The 24,791-nt window shown below is 43.8% G+C and overlaps 1 protein-coding gene across 6 annotated transcripts; it reads left to right on the forward strand.

Moving 5' to 3' along the window:
- Window positions 1-2,180: 2,180 nt before the first annotated feature.
- Window positions 2,181-24,693, forward strand: gpaa1 (glycosylphosphatidylinositol anchor attachment 1). Of its 6 annotated transcripts, XM_089008258.1 has the most exons (14): window positions 12,252-12,303; window positions 12,416-12,469; window positions 12,560-12,650; window positions 14,127-14,306; window positions 14,368-14,479; window positions 14,567-14,714; window positions 16,432-16,533; window positions 16,604-16,800; window positions 19,633-19,829; window positions 21,314-21,467; window positions 21,540-21,608; window positions 21,687-21,883; window positions 23,833-24,003; window positions 24,069-24,693. In XM_089008258.1, exons 3-14 carry the CDS (start codon window positions 12,577-12,579, stop codon window positions 24,310-24,312), a joined length of 1,845 nt encoding a protein of 614 aa, XP_088864384.1. In that variant the 5' UTR covers window positions 12,252-12,303; window positions 12,416-12,469; window positions 12,560-12,576; the 3' UTR covers window positions 24,313-24,693. The 6 variants fall into 6 exon arrangements, with proteins under 6 accessions (XP_088864380.1, XP_088864381.1, XP_088864383.1 ...); XM_089008254.1 differs by lacking the exons at window positions 12,252-12,303; window positions 12,416-12,469 and adding an exon at window positions 2,181-2,316; XM_089008255.1 differs by lacking the exons at window positions 12,252-12,303; window positions 12,416-12,469 and adding an exon at window positions 2,181-2,316 and having other exon boundaries at window positions 21,690-21,883.
- Window positions 24,694-24,791: the final 98 nt, after the last annotated feature.

Consider the following 24,791-nt stretch of genomic DNA (forward strand, 5'->3'; position numbering starts at 1 on the left):
CCTGCTTAGGCAAAACAGGTTAGGCAACATTCGTCATGCTGATGAGGTGATACCGGTGGGAGTGGGGGTAATGGGCCAGTCGTTAGGAATGTAGGAACAATCAGTGGGGCCACAGGGAGTGGTCCTCTGCTCCCCCCAACCTGAGAGTAGGGACCTATCATAGCTGTGTCCGGCGCCGCCATGGCTGGACATTAGGGATATATAAATAGGGCCGATACGACCAGTCAGACTTTAGTTCGCTGACGAAGCCTCTTGGATAGGAGGCGAAACGTCCGAAACCTTCAAATTTGTACAGATGACGGCTGAACAAACCTTCTCATCGATCTCTATCCTTAATTACCCGAACCTGCTGCAGGTCCTTACCATCTTTGTCTCTCTGTCTCGCCAGCCTGTAAAGATCAGTCTCACCTTCCTTGCTGTCCAGCCGAGCATACAAGTCATCATAGGCCTCTTGTTTGGCCTTTGCCACCTTTACTTTAACCTTGCGCTGCATCTCCTTGTACTGCTGTCTACTCTCGTCCGTCCTTTCAGTGTCCCACTTCTTCTTTGCTAACCTCTTTCTCTGTATACACTCCTGCACCTCCCCATTCCACCACCAAGTCTCCATATCTACCTTTCTTCCACTCGATACACCAAGTACCTTCCGACCTGTGTCTCTGATTATGTTCGCTGTAGTTTGCCAGTCATCTGGAAGGACCTCTTGCCCACCCAGTGCTAGTCTTACCTCCTTCCTAAATGTCACACAACATTCTTCCTTTTTCAACTTCCACCATTTTGTCCTCACTTCAGCCTTTGGTTTCTTCATCTTCCTCACTGCCAGCGTCATCCTACACACCACCAACCTATGCTGTCTGGCTACACTCTCACCAACCACTACTTTGCAGTCACTGATTTCCTTTAGATGGCGCCGTTGACACAAAATGTAGTCTACCTGTGTACTTCTGTCTCCACTCTTATAGGTCACCCTATGTTCCTGTCTCTTCTGAAAGAAAGTATTCACAATAGCCATTTGCATTCTCTTAGCAAAGTCAACCACCATCTGTCCTTCAGCGTTCCTCATCTGGAGTCCAAACCTGCCCATCACCTCCTCATCATCTTTGTTTCCTGCGCCAACATGTCCATTGATTTCTCCACTAGTTACAACCCTCTCACTTCTCGGGATGTTCTGTATGACTTCATCAAAGTCCAACCAAAATTTCTCCTTCTCCGCCAGCTCACATCCTACTTGTGGGGCATACCCACAGACAACATTGAACATCACGCCTTCAATTTCTAGCTTCAGACTCATCATTCTATCTGATACTCTTTTTACTTCTAAGACATCTAACAAACTCCTCTTTTAATATAACCCCAACTCCATTTCTCTTTCTGTCTTCACCATGATAGAACAACTTAAACCCTGACCCTAAACTTCTAGCCTTGCTCCCTTTCCACCTGGTCTCCTGGACACACAGTATGTCTACCTTCCTTCTCTGCATCATGTCAACCAGCCCTCTACCTTTACCTATCATTGTTCCTACATTCAAAGTTCCTATTCTTAGATCTATACTCTTGGCGTTCTATTTCTCTTTTCCTCCGGGCACACCTCCCTCCAATAGCACATTTATTATATTAAAAACATATTTTGTGTAGTTTTAAAGCTTATTTAGTAGAAAATTACGTTTTATGGGGACGTGGGAATGGGTTATTCTCTTTTTTTAATGGTTTCTTGTGGGAAATAAATGTTTGGCAGATGAACTTTTCACCTGACACTTTCTGGGAACCAATTAAGTTCGTAAGCTGAGGTATCACTGTACTCAGTTCATTTGCAAGGTGAAGCGAGCAGTTGAGGAAGGAGAACACACGATCGACTGGAGTACGTCTTTATTCCAACTGCTAACAAGTGGATCTAACTCAAACAGACAATGCAGTGCAATATTTGTAACATAAACCCACCCCCTCCCGTGCACGTGCTGGGTGATGTAATGATATGAGCAAATCGTATTTGCATGTTCTACTAGTGATGCCTGGCTATAGATCAAAGGAGCATGCGCGCTGCTGCAAGTCAGTCTGATGAGAGCCACACATGTCAATTGCCTTCTCCCTCCAACCAACACAGCCGTCCGAATAAAAAACCTCAACTCTATCCAGAAGTTGTATCATTTACCGAACCTGCTTACATAAAGCAACACATGATGTCAGAATCAGTCTGGAAGACAAGAGGACGATAAAAGGACTTGAAACGGAAGATTTCACGGAGGAAAGACATTGAGCACAACCCCCGGCAGAAAACGACAAAAATGGAAGCTTTACGTCGACCCACAGCTCTGCTAACAGGTAACGTGGCTGAAAACTGGAAGATTTTTTTAATCAACATTTTGAACTGTATTTGTCTGCAATTGGAGCTGATGAAAGCCATTCAAAGATGAAAGCATCCATGTTTTTGCACGTTGTGGGAGAGGAAGCTCTAGAGGTCTACAATAACTTCACATTTGATGCTGAGGATGACAAGATGAAGCTTTCAAAAATAATGGAAAAGTTTGAAGCTTACTGCATTCCGAAATGCAATGTGACATTTGAAAGGCACAGATTCTTCACATGTGTACAGACAGTTGGAGAAACTATTGACCAATATGCAAATGAGCTAAGAAACAGATCAAAGACATGTGAGTTCGGTGGATTAACAGAATCACTGATCAAAGACAGAATAGTGTGTGGCATTACAGACAATAAACTGAAAGAAAGGCTTCTCAGAGAATCAGATCTGGACCTGGAAAAAGCCTTAGCACTGTGTAGAGCCGCTGAGACTGTTAAATCACAGGCTAAAAAGCTGCTAAATGATTCTAGCTGCAATGTGGATGCAGTGGAAGGAAATGCACACAGATTCGACAAAAACAAGACTGCTGATATGAAAGCAAGAGTGAGACAACCCAACAAAAATAGGACATTCAAACAAAAATGTTGTACTCGATGTGGTACGCAACATCTCCCAAAGCAGTGTCCAGCATATGGGAAAATATGTAAAAACTGCGACAAAGCAAATCACTACGCTCGTTGCTGCAGGAACCAAGAAATGAAAGGCAAGGTAGATGCAGTAGATGATCATTATGAAGTGGAGGAACTTTATGTGAATGCTGTAAAAGATGAAAGAGAAGAAAAAGATTGGATCACTACATTACATAAGCTATCTTTCATCATAGTTCCAAGGGATGTACAGGGTCTACTAGGATTGGATTGGATTTGCCTTTATTAGTTTCGCAGTGGAGAAATTTACATTTCACAGCAGCAAAGTGATAAAAGGAATGAAAGTAGAAAAACAAAATACATGAGCTGCTGGAAAGGCAGCCACTCTCGCGGCGCCGTCTTGAAGTCAAAAGAACAAAAAGAAAATATGACAACACAAAGACAATATAACATACAAAGACACAGAGAGTCATTCATTCTTTAGCACTTTCTGTACCCTCTTTGTTACATAAAGCAGTTCTAGATGAAAGAGGAGAGATCAAAGCATCTTTTCACCAGTGGATCAGGGACATCATGGTGGAATGTGCACGTTGACTACATATTACTATTAGAAATCTGCCTTAATACTACGTATTTTCAATTCCGGGAAAATTTTTATAAACAAATTCATGGTTGTGCTATGGGCTCACCAGTTTCACCCATAGTGGCTAATCTTTACATGGAAGAGATGGAGAAGCAGGCCCTCGCATCCTTCCCGGGGACAAAACCTAGACACTGGTTTAGATATGTGGACGATACTTTTGTCATAATTAAGAAACAAGAAATTCAATCCTTCACAGATCACCTCAACTCTGTAGACTTCAACATTAAATTTACTAGTGAGGACATTCAAGAGAACCAACTAGCCTTCTTGGATTGTAAAGTAATTATAAAAGAGGACAGAGCGCTAAAAACAGAAGTCTTTAGGAAGGCTACGCACACTGACCAATACTTACTTTTTGACTCTAACCACCCTTTACAACATAAACTAGGAGTTATCAGAACCCTCCAGCATAGGGCTAAACTAATACCAACTAGCACTGAAGGTAGAGAAAAGGAGTCAAAACATATCAGGAGAGCACTCACTAACTGTGGGTACCCTCAGTGGTCATTCAACAAATGTCAGAAAGAAAGAATAGCGAACGAAACCAATAATTCTCAAGATTCAAAAAGGAGAGGAGTAGCAGTACCTTACATTGCAGGAGTTTCTAAAAAATTACAAAGAGTCCTTTGGCAACATAAAATTCCTACTTATTTCAAACCGATAAACACGTTAAGGCAAAAATTAGTGTATCCAAAAGATAGGCTACCAAATGAAAAACAAAGTAATGTAGTTTATTCCATACATTGTAAGAATGAAAATTGTAAAGAGCAGTACATTGGGGAGACTCAACAAATTGTCAAAAAAAGACTTTATCAACATCGCAGGGATAATACTAGTGGGCCTCAATCGGCAGTACATTTGCACCTAAAAGCTAGCAACCACTCATTTGACAACAATGAGGTTAAAATCTTAGCGAAAGAACATAGATGGTTTGAAAGGGGGGTAAAAGAGGCGATTCTTATAAAACAACAAAATCCTTCATTAAACCGGTCTGGTGGGGTGAGGTTCAATTTGGATCGTTCATACAATAGCCTGCTTAGGCAAAACAGGTTAGGCAACTTTCGCAATGCTGATGAGGGTCGTTATGCTGATGAGGTGATACCGGTGGGAGTGGGGGTAATGGGCCAGTCGTTAGTCAGGAATGTAGGAACAATCAGTGGGGCCACAGGGAGTGGTCCTCTGCTCCCCCCAACCTGAGAGTAGGGACCTATCATAGCTGTGTCCGGCGCCACCATGTCTGGACATTAGGGATATATAAATGGGGCCAATACGACCAGTCAGACATTAGTTCGCTGACGAAGCCTCTTGGATAGGAGGCGAAACGTCCGAAACCTTCACTTTTGTACAGATGACGGCTGAAGAAACCTTCTCATCGATGGACCACTCCTGTACGACTGAGAGCTTACACAGACGTTGACTACAAGCTAAATGTTGAAAGCAAACACGCAGCTGTAGCATCCATTGACAAAAAGAGATTGTCTCACATTTCCTGTCCCACATAAATCTGCTTCAATTCCAAGCCGCAACAGTTCCACACACACGCATCGTCGCTCGGCGCTGACGCTCCTTTCTTCTTATCGCGGGCTCCTCAAGCCATGAATCCATCCAGCCGCAGATTGTCCAACAGCCCCGACCTTCCGTTGAACAAAGCGGGGCTGTGAAGATGCTGCCCATTACAGGCGCAAAAAAGCACAATGGCCGCAGAGCTGTCCAGCGAAGCCAGTCGAATAGCACCTCTCATTCAAAAACAGTACTGGTATATTCATGCTGCCGAAAAGGCGAAACCGCTCAGCACAGTCTCCTCCTTGTTGCTGAAAAACAATCCATATCCATTCCACACGACGCACAACAGTACAAGGTGACAAAAGAAAACAAAAATTTCTCCATAAACTCCAACTCGTTCAAAATTCTTCAGCCCGAATCATCACTAGAACCCCCTCCTTTCACCACATCACCCCTGTCCTCCAGCAACTCCACTGGCTACCTGTTAAACATCGTATCAAATTCAAAATACTTCTATTTACATTCAAAGCCATCCATAACCTTGCCCCTCCCTATCTTTCTGACCTGCTTCAAATCTCTGTTCCCTCTCGGTCCCTCAGATCTTCATCCTCCCTTCACCTCTATGTGCCCTCTGCCCGTCTCACCATGATGGGTTGCAGAGCTTTCAGCCGCTCTGCTCCCAAACTCTGGAATTCTCTTCCACCCAACATCCGCAATATTGACTCCCTCCCTATTTTCAAGGCTCACCTCAAAACCCACTTGTTTAAAATTGCTTTCAATGTATAGTTCTATCTGCTATTTCATTATGTATCATTTTACTTATGGTTTTATTGTTATGTGCTTTGTTTTGTTGTTTTTATTGTAAAGTGTCCTTGGGTGTTTTGAAAGGCGCTTGAAATAAAATGTATTATTATTTATTATTAAAATAGACAAAAACAACAAAACAAAGCAAGGCTCATGAGAGCACCTGCTGACGGCTGCCTACTCGGGCACCATCTTGGACTTGGATTGAAAGACTACACCTAGTGAAGAGAGTTTTTGTCGTGGACAGACAAAAAGAGACAGTATATGATCAACTGATGTAGCAGTACAAAGACTTGTTTCAAGGGTTAGGCTGCCTACCAGGAGAACACACAATCAGAGTGGACAAAAGTGTGCCACCAGTCATACATCCGAACAGGCATGTGATAAAGAAAAGTGACATGATCACCAGTGCATTGCCAGTTGCAGATGCAAAGATGGAGCTTATACGGATGGAAACAAAGATGAGTGCCACTTAGCAGTTTTTTTTTTTGACGACGATACTAGTGCAGCGTGTTCTACCGGAAACAAATTCCTTGTGTGTTCTACATACTTGGCAATAAAGATGATTCTGATTCTGATGAGACACTGAAACAATTCAAACAAATCATCAAAAATTGATGGCCCAAAGGGGAACAAAATTGTTTACCAGACGCAGCAGAATATTGGAACTACAGGATGGAGTTATCTGTAGTGGATGAAATCATATACAAAGGCAGTAAGATTGTCATTCCAAAGATCTATGAAGGACATCTGGGAATTGAAAAGTGCAGGAAAAGAGCACGACAACTGATGTTGTTGCCTTGAATGAATCAAGACATCACAGATCAAGTGTCGAGATGTACAATTTGCCTCAAATATCAAGCAAATCAACCGGCAGAACCACTACAACCACACAGAGCACCAGAAAGACCATACCAGAAGGTGGGTGCTGACCTGTTTTCGTGTCAAGGTAAATTATCCTTTGATCACAGACTACTACTGCTTGTATCCAGAAGTTTGCAGACTGCAAGCTACAACATCAGAAACATGCATGAAGGCCATATTTGCTCGAAACGGGATTGCAAACCAAGTGTTTTCTGATAACGGTCCAGAATTAAAAAATAAAAGTTCAGAAACTTTGCAAAGGAGTGGGACTTTAAACACATAAACTCAAGTCCACATTTTCCACAATCCAATGGATTGGTGGAAAGTTCTGTCAAGACTGTGAAAAGGCTGATGTACAAGGCAACAGACAGTGGAACGGATTTCTACCAGAGCTTGCTAGTGTATCGCACAACGCCGCTCGAGTGTGGTATGTCCCCGGCCCAGCTACTCATGGGACGCGTGCTGAGATCCAACTTACCCATCCCGGAAAACCTGCTAAAGACAACGGAAGGGGAGAAAGTGAGGAAGAACAACAGAAACAAAAAAGTTCTAACCATGACAGAGGAACACGGAACCTACCTGAACTACCCACCGGTGACCAAGTACGGTACAAAGACAAAACAGACACATGGTCACAGAAAGGGACTGTTCTGCATCAGGTCCAACCAAAGTCATACAACATTCAGACAGAGGAAGGTGCTGTTTTAAGAAGAAACCGCCGAGATCTTCTCATGGAACCAACCACAGCAAGTCAACAAACAGAGACTGTAACAGAGACTGTTATAACCCCTCTAAATCCAGGACATCCATCCATCCATCCTCTGCCGCTTATCCGGGGTCGGGTCGCGGGGGCAGCAGCTTCAGTAGGGAAGCCCAGACTTCCCTCTCCCCAGCCACTTCTTCTAGCTCGTCCTGGCGGATCCCGAGGCGTTCCCATGCCAGCTGGGAGACATAGTCTCTCCAGCGTGTTCTGGGTCGTCCCCGGGGTCTCCTGCCAGTGGGGCGTGCCCGGAACACCTCACGAGGGAGGCGTCCTGGGGGCATCCTAATCAGATGCCCAAGCCACCTCATCTGGCTCCTCTCGATGTGGAGGAGAAGCGGCTCGACTTTGAGCCCCTCCCGGATGACCGAGCTTCTCACCTTATCTCTAAGGGAGAGCCCGGACACCCGACGGAGAAAGCTCATTTCGGCCGCTTGCATCCGGGATCTCGTTCTTTCGGACACAACCCATAGCTCGTGACCATAGATGAGGGTTGGGACGTAGATCGACCGGTAGATTGAGAGCTTTGCTTTTTGGCTCAGCTCCTTCTTCACCACGACAGATCGGTACAAAGTCCGCATCACGGCAGACGCCGCACCGATCCGCCTGTCGACCTCTCGATCCCTTACACCCTCACTCGTGAACAAGACACCCAGATACTTAAACTCCTCCACTTGAGGCAAAATCTCCTCCCCGACCCGGAGAGGGCACTCCACCCTTTTCCGACTGAGAACCATTGTCTCAGATTTGGAGATGCTGATTCTCATCCCAGCCGCTTCACATTTGGCTGCGAAACGCTCAAGCGAGAGTTGGAGAGCTCCACTTGAAGGCCCCAACAGTACAACATCATCTGCAAAAAGCAGAGATGCTATACTGAGGCCACCAAAAACGGAAACCTTCAACGCTTCGGCTGCGCCTAGAAATTCTGTCCATAAAGGTTATGAACAGAATCGGTGACAAAGGGCAGCCTTGGCGGAGCCCAACCCTCACTGGAAACGATTCCGACTTACTGCCGGCAATGCGAACCAGACTCTGATATCGGTCATATAGGGACCGAACGGCCCGTATCAGCCGCTCCTGTACCCCATACTCCCGAAGTACCCTCCACAGAACTCCACGAGGGACACGGTCAAACGCTTTGTCCAAGTCCACAAAACACATGTAGAGTGGTTGGGCGAATTCCCATGCGCCCTCGAGGACCCTGCTAAGGGTGTAGAGCTGGTCCACTGTTCCGCGGCCGGGATGAAAACCACACTGTTCCTCCTCAATCTGAGGCTCGACTTTCCGACGGACCCGCCCCTCTAGGACCCCTGAATAGACCTTTCCAGGGAGGCTGAGGAGTGTGATCCCTCTGTAGTTGGAACACACCCTCCGGTCCCCCTTTTTAATAAGGGGGACCACCACCCCGGTCTACCAATCCAGAGGCACTCTCCCCGATGACCACGCAATGTTGCAGAGGCGTGTCAGCCAGGACAGCCCCACAACATCCAGAGCCTTTAGGAACTCCGGTCGGATCTCATCCACCCCCGGGGCCTTGCCACCGAGGAGCTTTTTAACCACCTCGGTGACTTCAGTCACAAGGATCGGAGAGCCCACCTTGGAGTCCCCAGACACTGCTTCCTCCAAGGAAGGCGTGTTGGTGGAGTTGAGGAGGTCTTCGAAGTACTCTGCCCACCGGTTCACGACGTCTCGAGTCGAAGTCAGCAGCGCCCCACTCTCACTGTACACAGTGTTAGTGGTGCACTGCTTTCCCCTCCTCAGACGCCGGATGGTGGACCAGAATTTCCTCGAAGCGGTCCGGAAGTCGGCTTCCATGGCCTCACCGAACTCTTCCCATGCCCGTGTTTTCGCCTCGGCGACCACCGAGGCTGCATTCCGCTTGGCTAGTCGATACGTGTCAGCTGTCTCAGGAGTCCCACAGGCTATATAAGCCCGGTAGGACTCCTTCTTCAGCTTTACGGCATCCCTAACTACTGGTGTCCACCAGCGAGTACGGGGATTGCCGCCACGACAGGCACCAACCACCTTACGGCCGCAACTCTGATTTGCCGCCTCAGCAAGGGAGGTACGGAATATGGTCCATTCGGACTCAATGTCCCCCACCTCCCCCGGGACATGTGTATAGTTCTGCCGGAGGTGGGAGTTGAAACTCCTTCTGACAGGGGATTCTGCCAGGCGTTCCCAACAAACCCTCACAACACGTTTGGGTCTTCCAGGTCGGACTGGCATCTTCCCCCACCAACAGAGCCTACTCACCACCAGGTGGTGATCAGTTGACAGCTCCGCCCCTCTCTTCACTCGAGTGTCCAAAACATGAGGACGCAAATCCGATGATACAACTATAAAGTCAATCACCGAACTGCGACCAAGGGTGTCCTGGTTCCACGTGCACATATGGATACCCTTATGTTTGAATAAAGTGTTTGTTATAGACAATCCGTGTTGAGCACAGAAGTCTAATAACAAGACACAACTCCTGTTCTGATCGGGGGGGCCATTCCTCCCAATCACGCCCTTCCAGGTCCCACTGTCATTGCCCACATGAGCATTGAAATCGCCCAGCAGAACAAGGGAGTCCCCAGGCGGAGCGCTCTCCAGCACACCCCCTAAGGTCTCCAAAAAGGATGGGTACACTGAACTGCTGTTTGGTGCATATGCACAGACAACAGTCAGAACCCGTCCCCCCACCTGAAGGCGGAGGGAATCAACCCTTTCGTCTACTGGGGTGAATCCCAATGTACAGGCGGCGAGTCGGGGGGCAATAAGTATGCCGACACCTGCTCTACGCCTCTCACCGTGGGCAACTCCAGAGTGGAAGAGAGTCCAACCCCTCTCGAGAGGGCTGGTACCGGAACCCAGGCTGTGTGTGGAGGCAAGCCCAACTATGTCTAGTCGGAACTTTTCAACCTCGTGCACCAGTTCAGGCTCCTTCCCTGTAAGAGAGGTGACATTCCACGTCCCCGGAGCTAGCTTCTGCAGTCGAGGGTCGGACCGCCAGGGTCCCCGCCTTTGGCTGCTGCCCAGCTCACATTGCACCCGACCCCTCTGGCCCCTCCCATGGGTGGTGAGCCCTTGAGAAGGGGGACCCACGTTTCCTCTTCGGGCTGAGCCTGACCGGGCCCCATGGGGGTAGGCCCGGCCACCAGGCGCTCGCCAACGAGCCCCATCTCCAGGCCTGGCTCCAGAGAGAGGCCCCGGGACCCGCGTCCGGGCAAGGGAAAACCAAATCCATTTGTCTTTTTCATCATATGGGGTCTTCTGAGTCGTACTTTGTCTGGTCCCTCACCCAGGACCTGTTTGCCATGGGTGACCCTACCAGGGGCATGAAGCCCCAGACAACCTAGCTCCTAGGATCATTGGGACACACAAACCCCTCCACCACGGTAAGGTGACGACTCATGGATCCAGGACATGCTATCCGAAAATCCTCAAGGAAAGTGAAACCACCTCAGAGGCTGATTGAAATCATTTAACATGTTTTCTAAGTGATCATGTGGTGAAAAGAGGATGTGAATGTTTCATGTGAATGTTTCATTTATTATTGTAAAATTTGCTAAGACTTTATTCAAGTTTAAATTAGCTAATTCCTGACATAATTAAATTCATTACATTTGTTAAAAGTAAATTTTCAATTAAGAAAGGGAGATGTAATGATATGAGCACATCATATTTGCATGTTCTACTAGTGATTGGATTGGATTGGATATGCCTTTATTAGTCTCACAGTGGAGAAATTTACATTTCACAGCAGCAAAGTGATGAAAGGAATGAAAGTAGAAAAACGAAATACATGAGCTGCTGGAAAGGCAGCCACTCTCGCGGCGCCGTCTTGAAGTCAAAAGAACAAAAATAATAATAATAACAAATAATATGACAGCATAGAGACAATATGACAAAACAAAGACACAGAGAGACATTCATTCTTCAGGACTTGCTGTACCCTCTTTGTGATGACATGAAACAGTTCTAGATGAAAGAGGAGAGGATCAAAGCGTCTTTCCACCAGTGGATCAGGGACATCATGGTGGAATGTGCATGTCAACTACAAGCTAAATATTGAAAGCAAACACGCAGCTGTAGCATCCATTGACGAAAACAGATTGTCTCACATCTCCTGTTCCACATAAATCTGCTTCAATTCCAAGCCGCAGCAGTTCCACATACGCATCGGCGCTCTGCCTGGCTATAAACCAAAGGAGCATGCGCGCTGCTGCAAGTCAGTCTGATGAGAGCCTACGAGAGCCACACATGTCAATTGCCTTCTCCCTCCAACCAACACAGCTGTCCTAATAAAGAACCTCAACTCTATTCAGAAGTCATATCATTTACCGAACCCGCTTACAAAATATATTTTTATACTAATTGAATAGATAAACAATGAACGCATTTTTTGTGTTTTATTTACTTGTAATTTACACTTTTGTAACGCTCACATTATTTTAACACGCCCCACAGTCACAAGTCCGAAAATCTCCCGATTTATGATTTGTGAAACTTAACTTTTATCGGATGGAGAAATATTTTTAGTGTTAAAATTCAAATGAATGAGTCATGTTGCGATTTAAACACATTCAATAAAATGATTAAACACTATTGACATTTTCATGACACCAAGCAATAATAAATACAGAGGGTTGTGTCAGGAAGGGCAGCCGACGTAAAAGCTTGGCCAAAACACTCGATTACCGGAAGTAGGTGCACAATGTTACTGCACCGAGTAGAAACAACGAAAATCCAAACTGCTGTGTTCTTCCTTGTTCTGCCCGGCATTCATGATTGGAAAAGGGTATTTTTTCTTCTGAGCACTTCATTACTTAAAACCATACAGGTTAATAATTCATTGTTGTTTTGTGTCCGTGCTTGAAAAAATAAATCTGTTGGCGTTTTGCTGAAATTAGCTCGTTAGCTGAGTGCGGAACGGTCTCAGTTGTTAAGTGAGCCTTTGAGAGCAGGTATCGAAAGAAAGCAATGTGTCACAAATGTACTGTCTATTTCACATCTATATCTGTGTGTTGATTTATATGTTTTTATATTTGTTCAAGTTTTATTCCCGATCACCATGGGACTTCTGTCTGATCCCAGTAGAAGAAGGCCATTGATCCGCCTGCTCACGCGCCTCAATACTCCAATCTGGTGTGTTCATTTTGTTCTTATATTCATGTTCTCAACATTTACTCATATCATTCTTAAAACAACGATAAACGCCATTAAAAAAGAAAGTACACATTTACTTTTTATGCTTAACAATAATGAAACAAAATAAACAAGGATGGGGTTGATAGAAAGATTTGTGGCCAGGTCTTGTAAACTCTGAGTACAGCTTGGTCAAAATGGTTTTAAAGAATGGACTTCCTTCAAATGCTCGCCTTCTTTTAATTGGATAATTCTGAACGTCCGTCTCCAATACTCTTGATGTACATCCATGCGTTTTCCGTACCGCTTATTCATTATGGTCGCGCGGGGGGTGCTGGACCGTATCCCAGCTGTCTTCGGGTATGAGGCGGGGGACACCCTGAATGGGTTGCCAGCCAATCGCAGGGCACACAAAGACAAACAACAGTCACTGTCACACTCATACCTAGGGACAGTTTTGTAGTGTTCAATCTGCCTGCCATGCATGGTTTTGGAATGTGGGAGGAAACCGGAGGACCCGGAGAAAACCCACGCAGGCCCAGGGAGAACATGCAAACTCCACACAGGGAGGCCGGAGCGGGACGCGAACCGGGGACCTCTGCACTGTGAAGCCGGCGTACTACTCTTGATGTACAGTATTTCCTTGTTTCATCACAGTTATATCATGTGACTTAAAAATGTGACTACTTTCCTCCACTTTCATGTTAGCTCAAAAAGCATCTTAGTATATAGTATTCATAGGCAAATGTTTAGAAGTACAACCAATGCATTCTTGGTTTAAGATAAGAGAAAAACAATATCTGCGGTATTCCAAGTGAAACAGGACTTGGGCTTCGACTGATGATGTCTCACAAGATCACAAGCATGGAGCTATATTCACTAATGCAAAGGTTGATAATACTTTGTTAACAATTTTCCAACCTTGCCCACAATGTACCATCAAAGTCACAAGCGATGTCAATTTATATTTAGGAACAGGTTTCAGGAGCAGAGTAAGCCTGACACTGTTTTCCATACAACTGAAGAGTTGGAACCCTCAGTCTCAGTTCATTACTTTTGGTTTTGTTTTCACATAAACTGTCAGAATGTTTTTAGTTTACATTTTTTAGAAGGCAATGCCAACATTTTTTGCAGTAAAATTGTCTGATGATAAACATTGTGAAAAATACAATTTACACAATCGTCTTTGTTTAATCTGGATTTTATGCACTGAATTCAGTTTTGAGCAGTATTGTCATCTGTGGAGGAATTGATAATGCGCTGAAGTTTGTGAAAAGTGAAATATTCTTCAGGTCGAAGCCAAAACGACCGTGATAATAACAAACATTACATACAAGTTAATGTGATGTAGACTTGTGTTTTTTAATATTCTCTTGCGGAACTTTTTTTTAATGACAAGAATATACTTGGAGGTGACGTCCGTATATGCTTCTTGCTGTCTTCATCTTCTTCACTTTCCCCTTGCACCCCCTCCAGTGTCATGTGCTACGTGGCAGGTGTGGCCTGGCTCATGGGTTTGGCTTTTGAGCCCTTCACCTTGCGCATGCACATGTCTGAGAATGCCATGGGGTCCACCATGGTGGAAGAGCGCTTTCAGGCTGGGGAGAGGTCGCTGTTCACAGCTAAGGAGTTTGGCGTACAGAAGAACAAAGCAGGGTAAGACTGATGACATTCAGATGGATGGCAGACATTTTGAACACAAGGATTTTGCGTCCAGGGGGATGCCGGTCGACTGGCTGGTGAAAGCCATGCAGGATCGAGGCCTGGAGGTGTTCACGCAGAGCTTCTCCCGCACACTCCCCTTCCCGGATGAAATCAAAGAGAGATTTGTAATGCAACCCATCCCACTCGTTGTCTGATTCCAACTCCTCCGCTCACCATTTCTGCCAACCTCTCCTACTCCCAACCCCCTCAAGATGGTGAAAGGGACAAACGTGTACGGCATCCTCCGCGCCCCTCGAGCCCCGCGAACCGAAGCCTTGATGCTGACCGCTGCGTGCAGTCAAGGAAATGACAACAACCAGGCTGTTGGACTGCTCCTGGTTTTGGCGCAGTACTTCAGAAGTAAGTTTTGCATACACCCGGAAATATCACCATCTCAAGATTGGTTAATTGTTCTGATCTTCCAATTGCCTTTTTGAATTGCAGTTACAGTAAAGTCTCGTTATATCGATATTCTCGGGAGTCGGAAAAAATATTGATATAACTGGACTATTGATATATCCGATCCTGCGTCGATCTGCATTAAAAGTGGGCAATAAATGGGGGATCTTTGATGTGGCATGTAATTTTCTCCTTGAGTTCATGGATTGCATATCTAGCATGCTTTTTTTGTACTGTACGTCATGACACTTTTTTACTGACTATTTCTTTTCTAAAATTCAACCAATGCAAAATCCTCTCGTTGTTCTATACACACAAGAGAAACCACGAACGCCAGCATGTACATACTGCATGAAAAATAGTGATTATTGCAAGCAATAAAGATATCTGAATACAACACAATTAAATAAATGTATGGTAAACAAAAACTGCAATGTTTACATTACTTACGTTGATAAAGTATTCTGCGGCACGTCGAACTCTTTCTCCTCCACAGCCACTATTGCCTTGTACTTCGTTCCGATATCACAATTGTTACGTTTCCCCATGGTTGAAATTGGTGTTGAACAACTGTATATAAGAAAAGTACAGTATGTTTCAGATGCGATTTCAGCAGTAATGAAAGATGTGAGCTCTGCTACACGAAAGCTGGTCACGTGACTAACGGTGTTACAGATACAGATTTCGCTAATGGTGGTACTGTATTGAAATCCTGGAGCAAATATCGATTTAGCTTTAAGCTGCTTTTGTATCGATATAAGCAGACCAAATTGGCTGGCGGGAGATGGAAAGGGCATCGTAGCATCCAGAATATCGCAATCACCGGGTATCGTACTAACCGGAACAAATTATATCATAAGATTTGTAGATTTGTTTTCTCAGTATATGTAATGGATCATTGCCAAAGCAGTTGAACATTTTCTTTCATTTGTGTTTATGTATTATGTTTTCCAAACAGCAAACAAGGACATGATAAAGCAGCTCTAGGAAAAAAAAGACAATTGTATTTTTGTACTTATTTAAAATATCTTCATTAACTTCATAGAGTTGCTTGTTCTGTAGCCACAAGGGGACACAAGCCAGTGTCTTATTGTGCCGGTCCCAAGCCCGGATAAATACAGAGGGTTGTGTCAGGAAGGGCATCCCACGTAAAAGCTTGGCCAAAACAAACATGCAAATCAAACCCCTGAACATGGAGGACACTGATTCGCTGTGGCGACCCCTTGAAGGAAAAAGCCGAAAGGAAAAGAATATTTAAAATGGTATTGTTAAAACTGAAAACCATTCAACAAAGGAAGTCAGTTATGAGAGTCCCTGTGCAAAGACAACAGTCCAAAATAATACATTTATTTTTTTGTTTATCAATTTTATTGTCATTGTTTTTTTTCTGATATTTGTATTTTGTTACATTCTAATTAAAAAAAATGCCATGAACATAACCAACTATAAAATTGTAAAATCAGTCATTTCTTGATAAAAAAAGAAATTAATTTAATGACTTAGGTTATTATTGTTTTTAATGTGCATTATTACCGAGTACCATTTCCCATCAGCCACATGTTTTGTTCTCTTGGTAAATTATGACCCGGCTTGAACTCAATTTTGGCAGAGCGCAACATCATCAAATGAAAATAAAGTCCTTATACTTGCCCACGGTATTGACTTGCTGTGTTTGTAGGTCAGCCATACTGGGCCAAGGACATCATCTTCCTGGTCAATGAACACGATCTGATCGGAATGCAGGCCTGGCTGGAGGGATACCACCACACCAACATCACAGGTGCCCAACTGCTCCTCGCTCACACCTGCGATCCGACAAGCTGGTATCACTGATATCTTTCTTTGCGCAGGGATGGAGTGGTCGCCACTCCAAGGTCGCGCCGGTGCCATCCAGGCGGCGCTGTCCCTGGAGCTCAGCAGTGATGTGGTGACCAGCCTGGACATTGTGTTAGAAGGGCTCAATGGGCAGCTGCCCAACCTGGACCTAATCTACCTCTTCAACGCTTTCTGTCAAAAGTTTGATGTACTTTGCACATTCCAGGGCAAGGTAAGGAAGCTACAAATTATATTATTGGCACGTTTTCCACATTATGTTACTCAGAATTTTTTGATGGATATTTCCATGTGTAATCTTGAAGAAAAAAAAAGCGAAATGTGATTGACTTATATCTTGAAGATACTTTTTTTCCAGTGTATCGTACGTTGTGTGTGTGTGTTTTTTTTTTTTTTACTCATTCACTGCCAGATGTCCAAAAATGTGTCCACTCCAGTGTCAGCGTTTTTGTCATTGTCACTCGAATTAGAGGACCTACATAATATTCAGTTTTAGGACTGCATAAGTCAGTCAAAAGTGCCTAGTGCCTTCAAAAACAGAACTCCAACACACATTCCACATCTGCTCCTTCACCCATCCACTGAAAACAAAGCACCATTTATACTGATTAACTCACTATTTTAATATTCATCCTACAATGTTTAAAATGGCTAACTAAATGTATTTATTTCCTTCACTGTAAAGATCAAAGTCAAAGTCAGCTTTATTGTCAAATATGCTAATATGCATGACATACAGCACAGATGAAATGACTGTCCTCTCGGACCCAGCATGCAAGGCACTTATAATGACTTTAACAAACATAATAAACATGAAAACGCCAATTTGCCGGGAGAGGGGAGCCGCTGCGTGTTCACGCGCCGCCATCTTGGGAAAAATTAAAAAATGACATGACAACACAAAGACCCAGAGAGTCATTCATTCTTAAGCACTTTCTGTGCCCTCTTTGTTGCACAACGCAGTTCCACATGAAAGAGGAGAGGATAAAGCGCCTCATATTAACCCTCATATTATGTTAAGGGGTCAATTTTACAGATTTCCATTTTCTCATTTTCCATTTTTTCATTTGCATTTTCATAAACATTCAATGCAGCATAAGAAACCTTAGACTCTCTTCTTTCATCAGAAAAAAAGAGCTAATTCCCAAATTATATGGGTCTGGAGTTATATGAGTTTGAAATGATTGTGACTGTCCAAAATACAATGCAGTACATACAGTGCCTTGCAAAACTATTGGGCCCCCTTGAACCTTGCAATTTTCGCCACATTTCGGGCTTCAAATATAAATATATAAATGTGATTTTTTTTTGTCAAGAATCAACAACAAGTGGCACATAATTGTGAAGTGGAACAAATTTTTTGGATAATGTAAACTTTTTTGAACAAATAAAAAACTGAAAAGTGGGGTGTGCAATATTATTCGGCCCCCTTGCGTTAATTCTTTGTAGCGCCACCTTTTCCTCCAATTACAGCTGCAAGTCGCTTGGGGTATGTTTCCATCAGTTTTGCACATGGAGAAACTGACATTCTTGCCCATTCTGCCTTGCAAAACAGCTCGAGCTCAGTGAGGTTGGATGGAGAGTGTTTGTGAACAGCAGTCTTCAGATTCTCAATTGGATTCAGGTCTGGACTTTGACTGGCCATTCTAACACCTCGATATGTTTATTTTTGAACCATTCCATTGTAGATTTGGCTTTATGTTTTGGATCATTGTCCTGTTGGAAGATAAATCTCCGTCCCAGTCTCAGGTCTTGTGCAGATACCTTCCAGAATGTTCTTGTATTTGGCTCCATCTATCTTCCCGTCAATTTTAACCATCTTCCTTGTCCCTGCTGAAGAAAAGCAGGCCCATACCATGATGCTGCCACCACCATGTTTGACAGTGGGGATGGTGTGTTCAGGGTGATGAGATGTGTTGCTTTTACGCCAAACATACCGTTTTGTATTGTGGCCAAAAAGTTCAATTTTGGTTTCATCTGACCAGGGCACCTTCTTCCACATGTTTGGTGTGTCTCCCAGGTGGCTTCTGGCATACTTTAAACAAGACTTTTGATGGGATATCTTTGAGAAATGGCTTTCTTCTTGCCACTCTTCCATAAAGGCCAGATTTGTGCAGCGTACGACTGATTGTTGTCCAGACTCTCCCACCTCAGCTGAGGATCTCTGCTGTTCATCCAGAGTGATCATGTGCCTCTTGGCTGCATCAGTTTTCTCCTTGTTTGAGAAGAAAGTTTGGAGGGACGACCGGGTCTTGGTAGATTTGCTGTGGTCTGATGCTCCTTCCATTTCAATATGATGGCTTGCACAGTGCTCCTTGAGATGCTTAAAGCGTGGGAAATGCTTTTGTATCCAAATCCGGCTTTAAACTTCTCCACAACAGTATTTGGGACCTGCCTGGTGTGTTCCTTGCTGTTCATGATACTCTCTGCACTTCAAACAGAACCCTGAGACCATCAAAGAGCAAGTGCATTTATACGGAGACTTGGTTACACACAGGTGGATTCTATTTATCATCATCAGATCATTCAGAGATCCTCACTGAACCTCTGGAGTGAGTTTGCCGCACTGAAAGCGAAGGGGCCGAATAATATTGCACGGCCCACTTTTCAGTTTTTTATTTGTGAAAAAAGTGTAAATTATCCAATAAATGTTGTTACACTTCACAATTGTGTCCCACTTGTTGTTGATTCTTGACAAAAAAAATACATTTCATATCTTTATGTTTGAAGCCTGAAATGTGGCGAAAGGGTGTAGGATTCAAGGGGGCCGAATACTTTTGCATGGCACTGTATATCACCTGGAGTTCTAACCAGATATCGTCTGTAATGAACATTTGGAAGCATTTTATATTGAAAAACAACCAGATCGGGGAGTGCATTCAACATTATCAGAAGATAACAAATGAAATGAGAAGTGAAATGTAAGTTTGAAAGAGGATATGAAAAAGGATTTTGGTGGGGAAATGCAGAGAAACGTTTAGAATCTACAAACACTGGGCGTAATCAAAATCTTGGCATGTGCTTTAAATAAAATGTTTTGGTGTAGCTGCAGAGGAATGACTGGGACAACCCTTCGGGCTACAGCCACGCTGTGCAGACGATGATGCTGATGATGCTCAAGCAGGCGAGCGGCCACTCTTGGGGCGACCACGGGCTTTTCCTGCGCTACCAGGTGGAGGCGGTCACCATCAAAGGCATTAACAGCTACCGCCAGTACAAGACCACCACCACCACCATCGGCAGGTTTGTTTTGGAATAGGTGGAGAAAGGTTTGGTTTGATGGTTGAGCTGGGAATGTGTAAAAAAGGGATGTGGAGGATCCATTTGAGCAACTATCAACTAAATTATTAATCCATGGAAAAAAATGTGCAATATAAATCATCAGAATCAGAATCAGAATACCTTTATTCGTCCCGCAATGGGGAAATTTGCAAATCATTTGCACAAACTAAGGCACAAGTGTCAAAATCAAGGCCCGGGGGCCAGACTTGGCCCGCCACATCATTTCATGCATCCCGCAAAAGCAAATCCCGCATATCAGTTCCGCATATAAGTTCCATTTTATTTGCTAAAGTATGAAATCAAATTTTAAAATTGCCATGTAATCCACAACAACAGTCATTATTCTTGGCCTCGAGTTGTTCATCGATTTGCGGTGTGCTGTCTACGTAATATTTCCACAAACTCATAACAGCCTCAAAATAGAATGTGGCTCCGCGACAAAAATGAATTTGACCCCCTTGATCTGAGGCATGACGTTCACAAAACTCTCCTGAATAAATAATAAATAAGATGCCACATTTTTCTAATGTAATTAAACTACAGTAGTACCTCGGCTTACGAATGATTTAGCTCACAAACTTTTCGCCTTACGAACATTAAATTCACGAGAATATAAGAACTAGCTTTCGGCAAATGAACCAAACCACACGGTGGCTAGCAGACTCGTTTTCGGCGGATGAACACCAAACCACACGGTCAAACAGCACCACGGTGGCTGGGGACTAGTTTTCCACACCCCCTTTGAGTGCATGTGATGTGGTTTGTTATCGAGGGGAGTAATTTTGCTATTATGGGACCGAAAAAGACCCCACCACAGGCTCGTGTTAAGCACAAAAAAATTACTGTCGATCTCCTTCTTCTGAGAAGGAGATCATCGAAAAACACGAATGAGGTGTGCGTTTGTGTGACTTAGCGTCCCAGTACCAGTATCCTAAATTGACCATTGCTATTATTTATATTGAGTAGTTGAAGGGATGATCTCATGTATGTACTGTACATGCACACAAACGACTAAATACTACTACAACTCATAAATAGCATGCAAAGTTTTTCAAATATCATTGGTGATTGTATATTATTATTGTATGTACATAAATCTTCATTAGTCATGTAACCGTTGGCAAAATAGATATTTTCACAGAGCTAATTATTTATTTTTGTGGTGTCCGAATCTCTGGATTTGTGTGAAACGGACCCATGTTTTACTTCTGGTACTAAAATGTATAGGATAGAGACAACCTTTTTGTGTGTGTGATGAAAGGAGGCTCCAGTCAAATCTTTTATTTGATACTTTCTGTTTATACATCGCCTTTAAACGCAATATTCTGGAACCTTGAGGATTAATCAGAATGCTCTACATTGCGTTTGTGTGTGAGTGTTTGTGTGTGTGTATTATTATTATTTTTTATTTACATGTGCGTGTGTGTGTTTGTGCGCGCTGCTAGGCTGCTGGAAGGAATGTATCGCAAGCTGAACAACCTGCTGGAGCGCCTGCACCAGTCCTTCTTCTTCTACCTTTTGCCCTCGCTGTCCCACTTTGTCTCCATCTGTCACTACATGCCAGCCTTTGGTCTTCTCGGCGTCATCCTGCTGCTGCGCGTATCCTTACTCTCATGCCCAGTTAAACAAAGTTACAAAGAATGCACGGTTTGACTCTTGACTGAAATGCAGGCTTTGAATCTGTGGGTTGAACTCTCGACTCCTCCGGTGGCAGAAGATGGCGTGGCCAATCTGGAGCAGGTGACTACGGTTTCACGCACGACAGCTTTCTCAACTGTGTGCGTTGGCATTTTAATCCACGTTGTTCCCCACTCAAAGCAGTCCAGTTCTGGCGTGCTGTCTGTGGTGACTCCTTTGGTGATCAGCCACCTGACCGGAGTGGCTCTCTACACACTACCCGTCCGCTTTCAGGAGATGGCGGTGGAGCACTTCCCCGTGTCTGAGACCGAGGCTGTGGTGTTGACAGCGATTGCCGTGTACACGGCCGGCCTGGCTCTGCCTCACAACACACACAGGTAACACAGAGATTTGTGACTCTCACCGCAAAAATCCGTCAATACATAACAATATCTAATATTGACATCGACATCTCCAGAAATGGTGAATTTTATTGAGCGCATTTTGAAACTATATATGATTTGTGTAGTATTTCTGTACCTATTGTCTCATCTGACAAAAAAAAAGATTATTAACTTATTCACTGCCATCCCCAAATTTATTTGGGAATTGAAAATATCACTTGGAGCGCCGTTCTCGAATTTGTTCCGATTTCCTTGCGGGGGTGCTGATAAAGCGCTGGTCAGACCTCCGGCAATGTTTTTTCCCTTCCACAAGGGGTCGGCATTTTCGACCCCTTGTACAGCCCCCCCCCCCCCCCCCCCCCCACTTCATATTGCTCCAGACCCATATAACTTAGGAATTAACTCTTTTTTTTTTCTGATAAAAGAAGAGAGTCTAAGGTTTCTAATGCTATGTTGAATGTTTATGTAGTCCTAAAACTCAATACTCTGCAATTAGAGTGAAAATGACAACAACCTTGGAACTGGAGTGGACATATTTTTTGCACATGTCTGATAGTGAATGAGTTAATGTTGTACCAAAAAACTCAAAAACAAGCGATATTACACATAATGATATCAGGATCCTCAATCTACGCTCAAACCATAGAGGAACAACAAAGTGTACCCCCTCCCTCGTGCTATTAAAACTGGCATGAAAGTGGAGATGGTGTGGTGTCCTTGTTGTAGATTTGACAAGGGTGAAAATAAAGTAACAAGTACGCCATGCTCAAGCGTGCAATTGGCCAGTCATGGATGAGTTTCAAAGCAAATAACGGTGGATATGTCTCACCTCCCCCAAAAAGATAGAAAAAATAGATGTATTTGCAAATGCCAAATTACATAATAATAATAATAATAATAATAATACATTTTATTTCAAGCGCCTTTCAAAACACCCAAGGACACTTTACAATAAAAACAATAAAAAAAGCACATAACAATAAAACCATTAGTAAAATGATACATAATAAAATATAGATACAGTGATAATTCTTAATTACAAAACTTAATTGGTTCCCAGAAAGTGTGTGTAAGGCGAAACGTTCGTCTGCCGAACATTTATTTCCCATAAGAAACCATTAAAATGAGAATAATTCGTTCCCAGATCCCCATAAAACATAATTTTCTGCTAAAGAAGCCTTAAAAACTACACAAAATATACATTATTTTATGTATTATAAATGTGCTATTGTATTGTAATTAAAGAAATAAACTGCACTGTATAATAAGGTTGTTTTATTTACCTTTGTGATAGTCGTCGATGATCCAAGTGAAGTTGCCGTGCTTTCTTGGCAATAATACCCTCACACTGTTCCCTGCTAGCTGCTTTTCATTAATCCAAATCAACAGAAGTTTTTCAACCTCTTCTATTGCTTGAGACCATTGCTTAGACAACACAGAAACACCATTAGCCACACATAGCAATGATCGACTTAGCATACTGGTACAGGGAAGCTAAGTCACACAAACGCACACCTCGGTCATGTTTTTCGATGATCTCCTTCTTCTGCTCGACCGTAATTTTCTTTTGTGTCCTCTTCGGCTTAACACTAGCCTGTGGTGGGGTCTTTTAATAGAAATCCCATAATAGCAAAATTACTCCACTCGATAACAAACCACGTCTGCACTCAAAGAAAGTCGGTGACAAAAACTAGCCCGCCAGCCACCGTGGAGCTGTGTGGTTTGGTTTGTCCACCAAAAACTAGTTCGTCAGCCAAGACTATATGCTCGCGAATTTAATGTTCGTAAGGTGAAAAGTTCGTGAGCTAAAGCGTTTGTAAGGTGAGGTGTCACATGCTTTCCGTAGATCAAACATTGCAATGCGACTGCTTTGTTCTCATGTATTCTCCATTCCAGTTTCCTACCTTTAAATTTGCTCTGTGTATTCTGTATGTGTGAGACAGATTTGTGTCCGGCGAGGGGACGGAGAAAGGCTGGAGAATTCTAAAGCTGGTGGCCTTGCTGTACTTGGCTGTGCTGCTGGGCTGCACCGCCCTCCTCAACTTCTCACTGGGCTTCATCCTAGCCCTCACGCTGGTGCCCGTGGCTGCCGGTGTCACACCTCACATGCCTAAGTATAAAACGACCACAGTTCGCCTGGCCTCCCTTCTCGACGCTGACAGTTTGCCGTATTCCTCAGGTTCCTGACAGCCTGCGTCATGGTGGTCCTCAGCCCGGCCTGCACGTTGCTCTTCTCTGTCTTTGCCTTCCACGAGCTGCAGGAGATGCCTCTGAGCTTTCAGGAAACTTGGCTGCTCTTCCTGTCGGTCATTTCGCAAGGCATTCTGGACCACACATTGTTTGGTGCGCTGGTCTTCCCCCTACTGGCGTTATTGGTGTACCCCTGCTGGCTGCTTTTCTGGAACATTCTCTTCTGGAAGTAGCCCATGAACAAGACTTCAACAAAGGAAATCTCAGGTTCTTCTCCCACCAAGGACTGACAGTTACTCCAGTGGAGTTAAGACTGTACTTTCTTTCAACTGTGATTTGGGATTGATATCACGTCAATTGATTGCAGAAACGGAAGGCAAAATTTAGTGCACGACTTACCGACAACCAGATTTGGTCTGAATAGCTGGTTTTCTGTTGTTTTTTTTTTTTATTTTAAAGGGAAGATATTCATTTTACCCCTTTACTCTCCTTAGCCATTCAAGGAAATGTACTTGAATGCCCATCCTTAATTTGTAGTAACAATTACATGGACTGATCTCCAACACTGTGTATTTATGACAAAAAAAAAGTTACTGTTATGCATTTGGATTTAAGGAGAAAGATCCATTGTGAAGTGGTTTGTTTTAAATTATGAATTTGTTGTTGTTGTCCAACATTTAGAATCTTGAAAACAGGAAATGTTTATCCATTT

This window comes from Hippocampus bargibanti, linkage group LG11 (genome assembly GCF_051943395.1).
Source record: "Hippocampus bargibanti isolate YZ-2025 linkage group LG11, ASM5194339v1, whole genome shotgun sequence".
NCBI lineage: Eukaryota > Metazoa > Chordata > Actinopteri > Syngnathiformes > Syngnathidae > Hippocampus > Hippocampus bargibanti.

Bases quoted from the DNA above. Each gene is read 5' to 3' on its own strand.
- gpaa1 (XM_089008254.1), top strand. From the start codon at position 2,280: ATGGAAGCTTTACGTCGACCCACAGCTCTGCTAACAG. The intron at 14,307-14,367 runs GTAAGACTGATG...TTTTGCGTCCAG, and splicing joins GTACAGAAGAACAAAGCAGG to GGGGATGCCGGTCGACTGGC. The intron at 14,480-14,566 runs GTAATGCAACCC...AACCCCCTCAAG, and splicing joins ATGAAATCAAAGAGAGATTT to ATGGTGAAAGGGACAAACGT.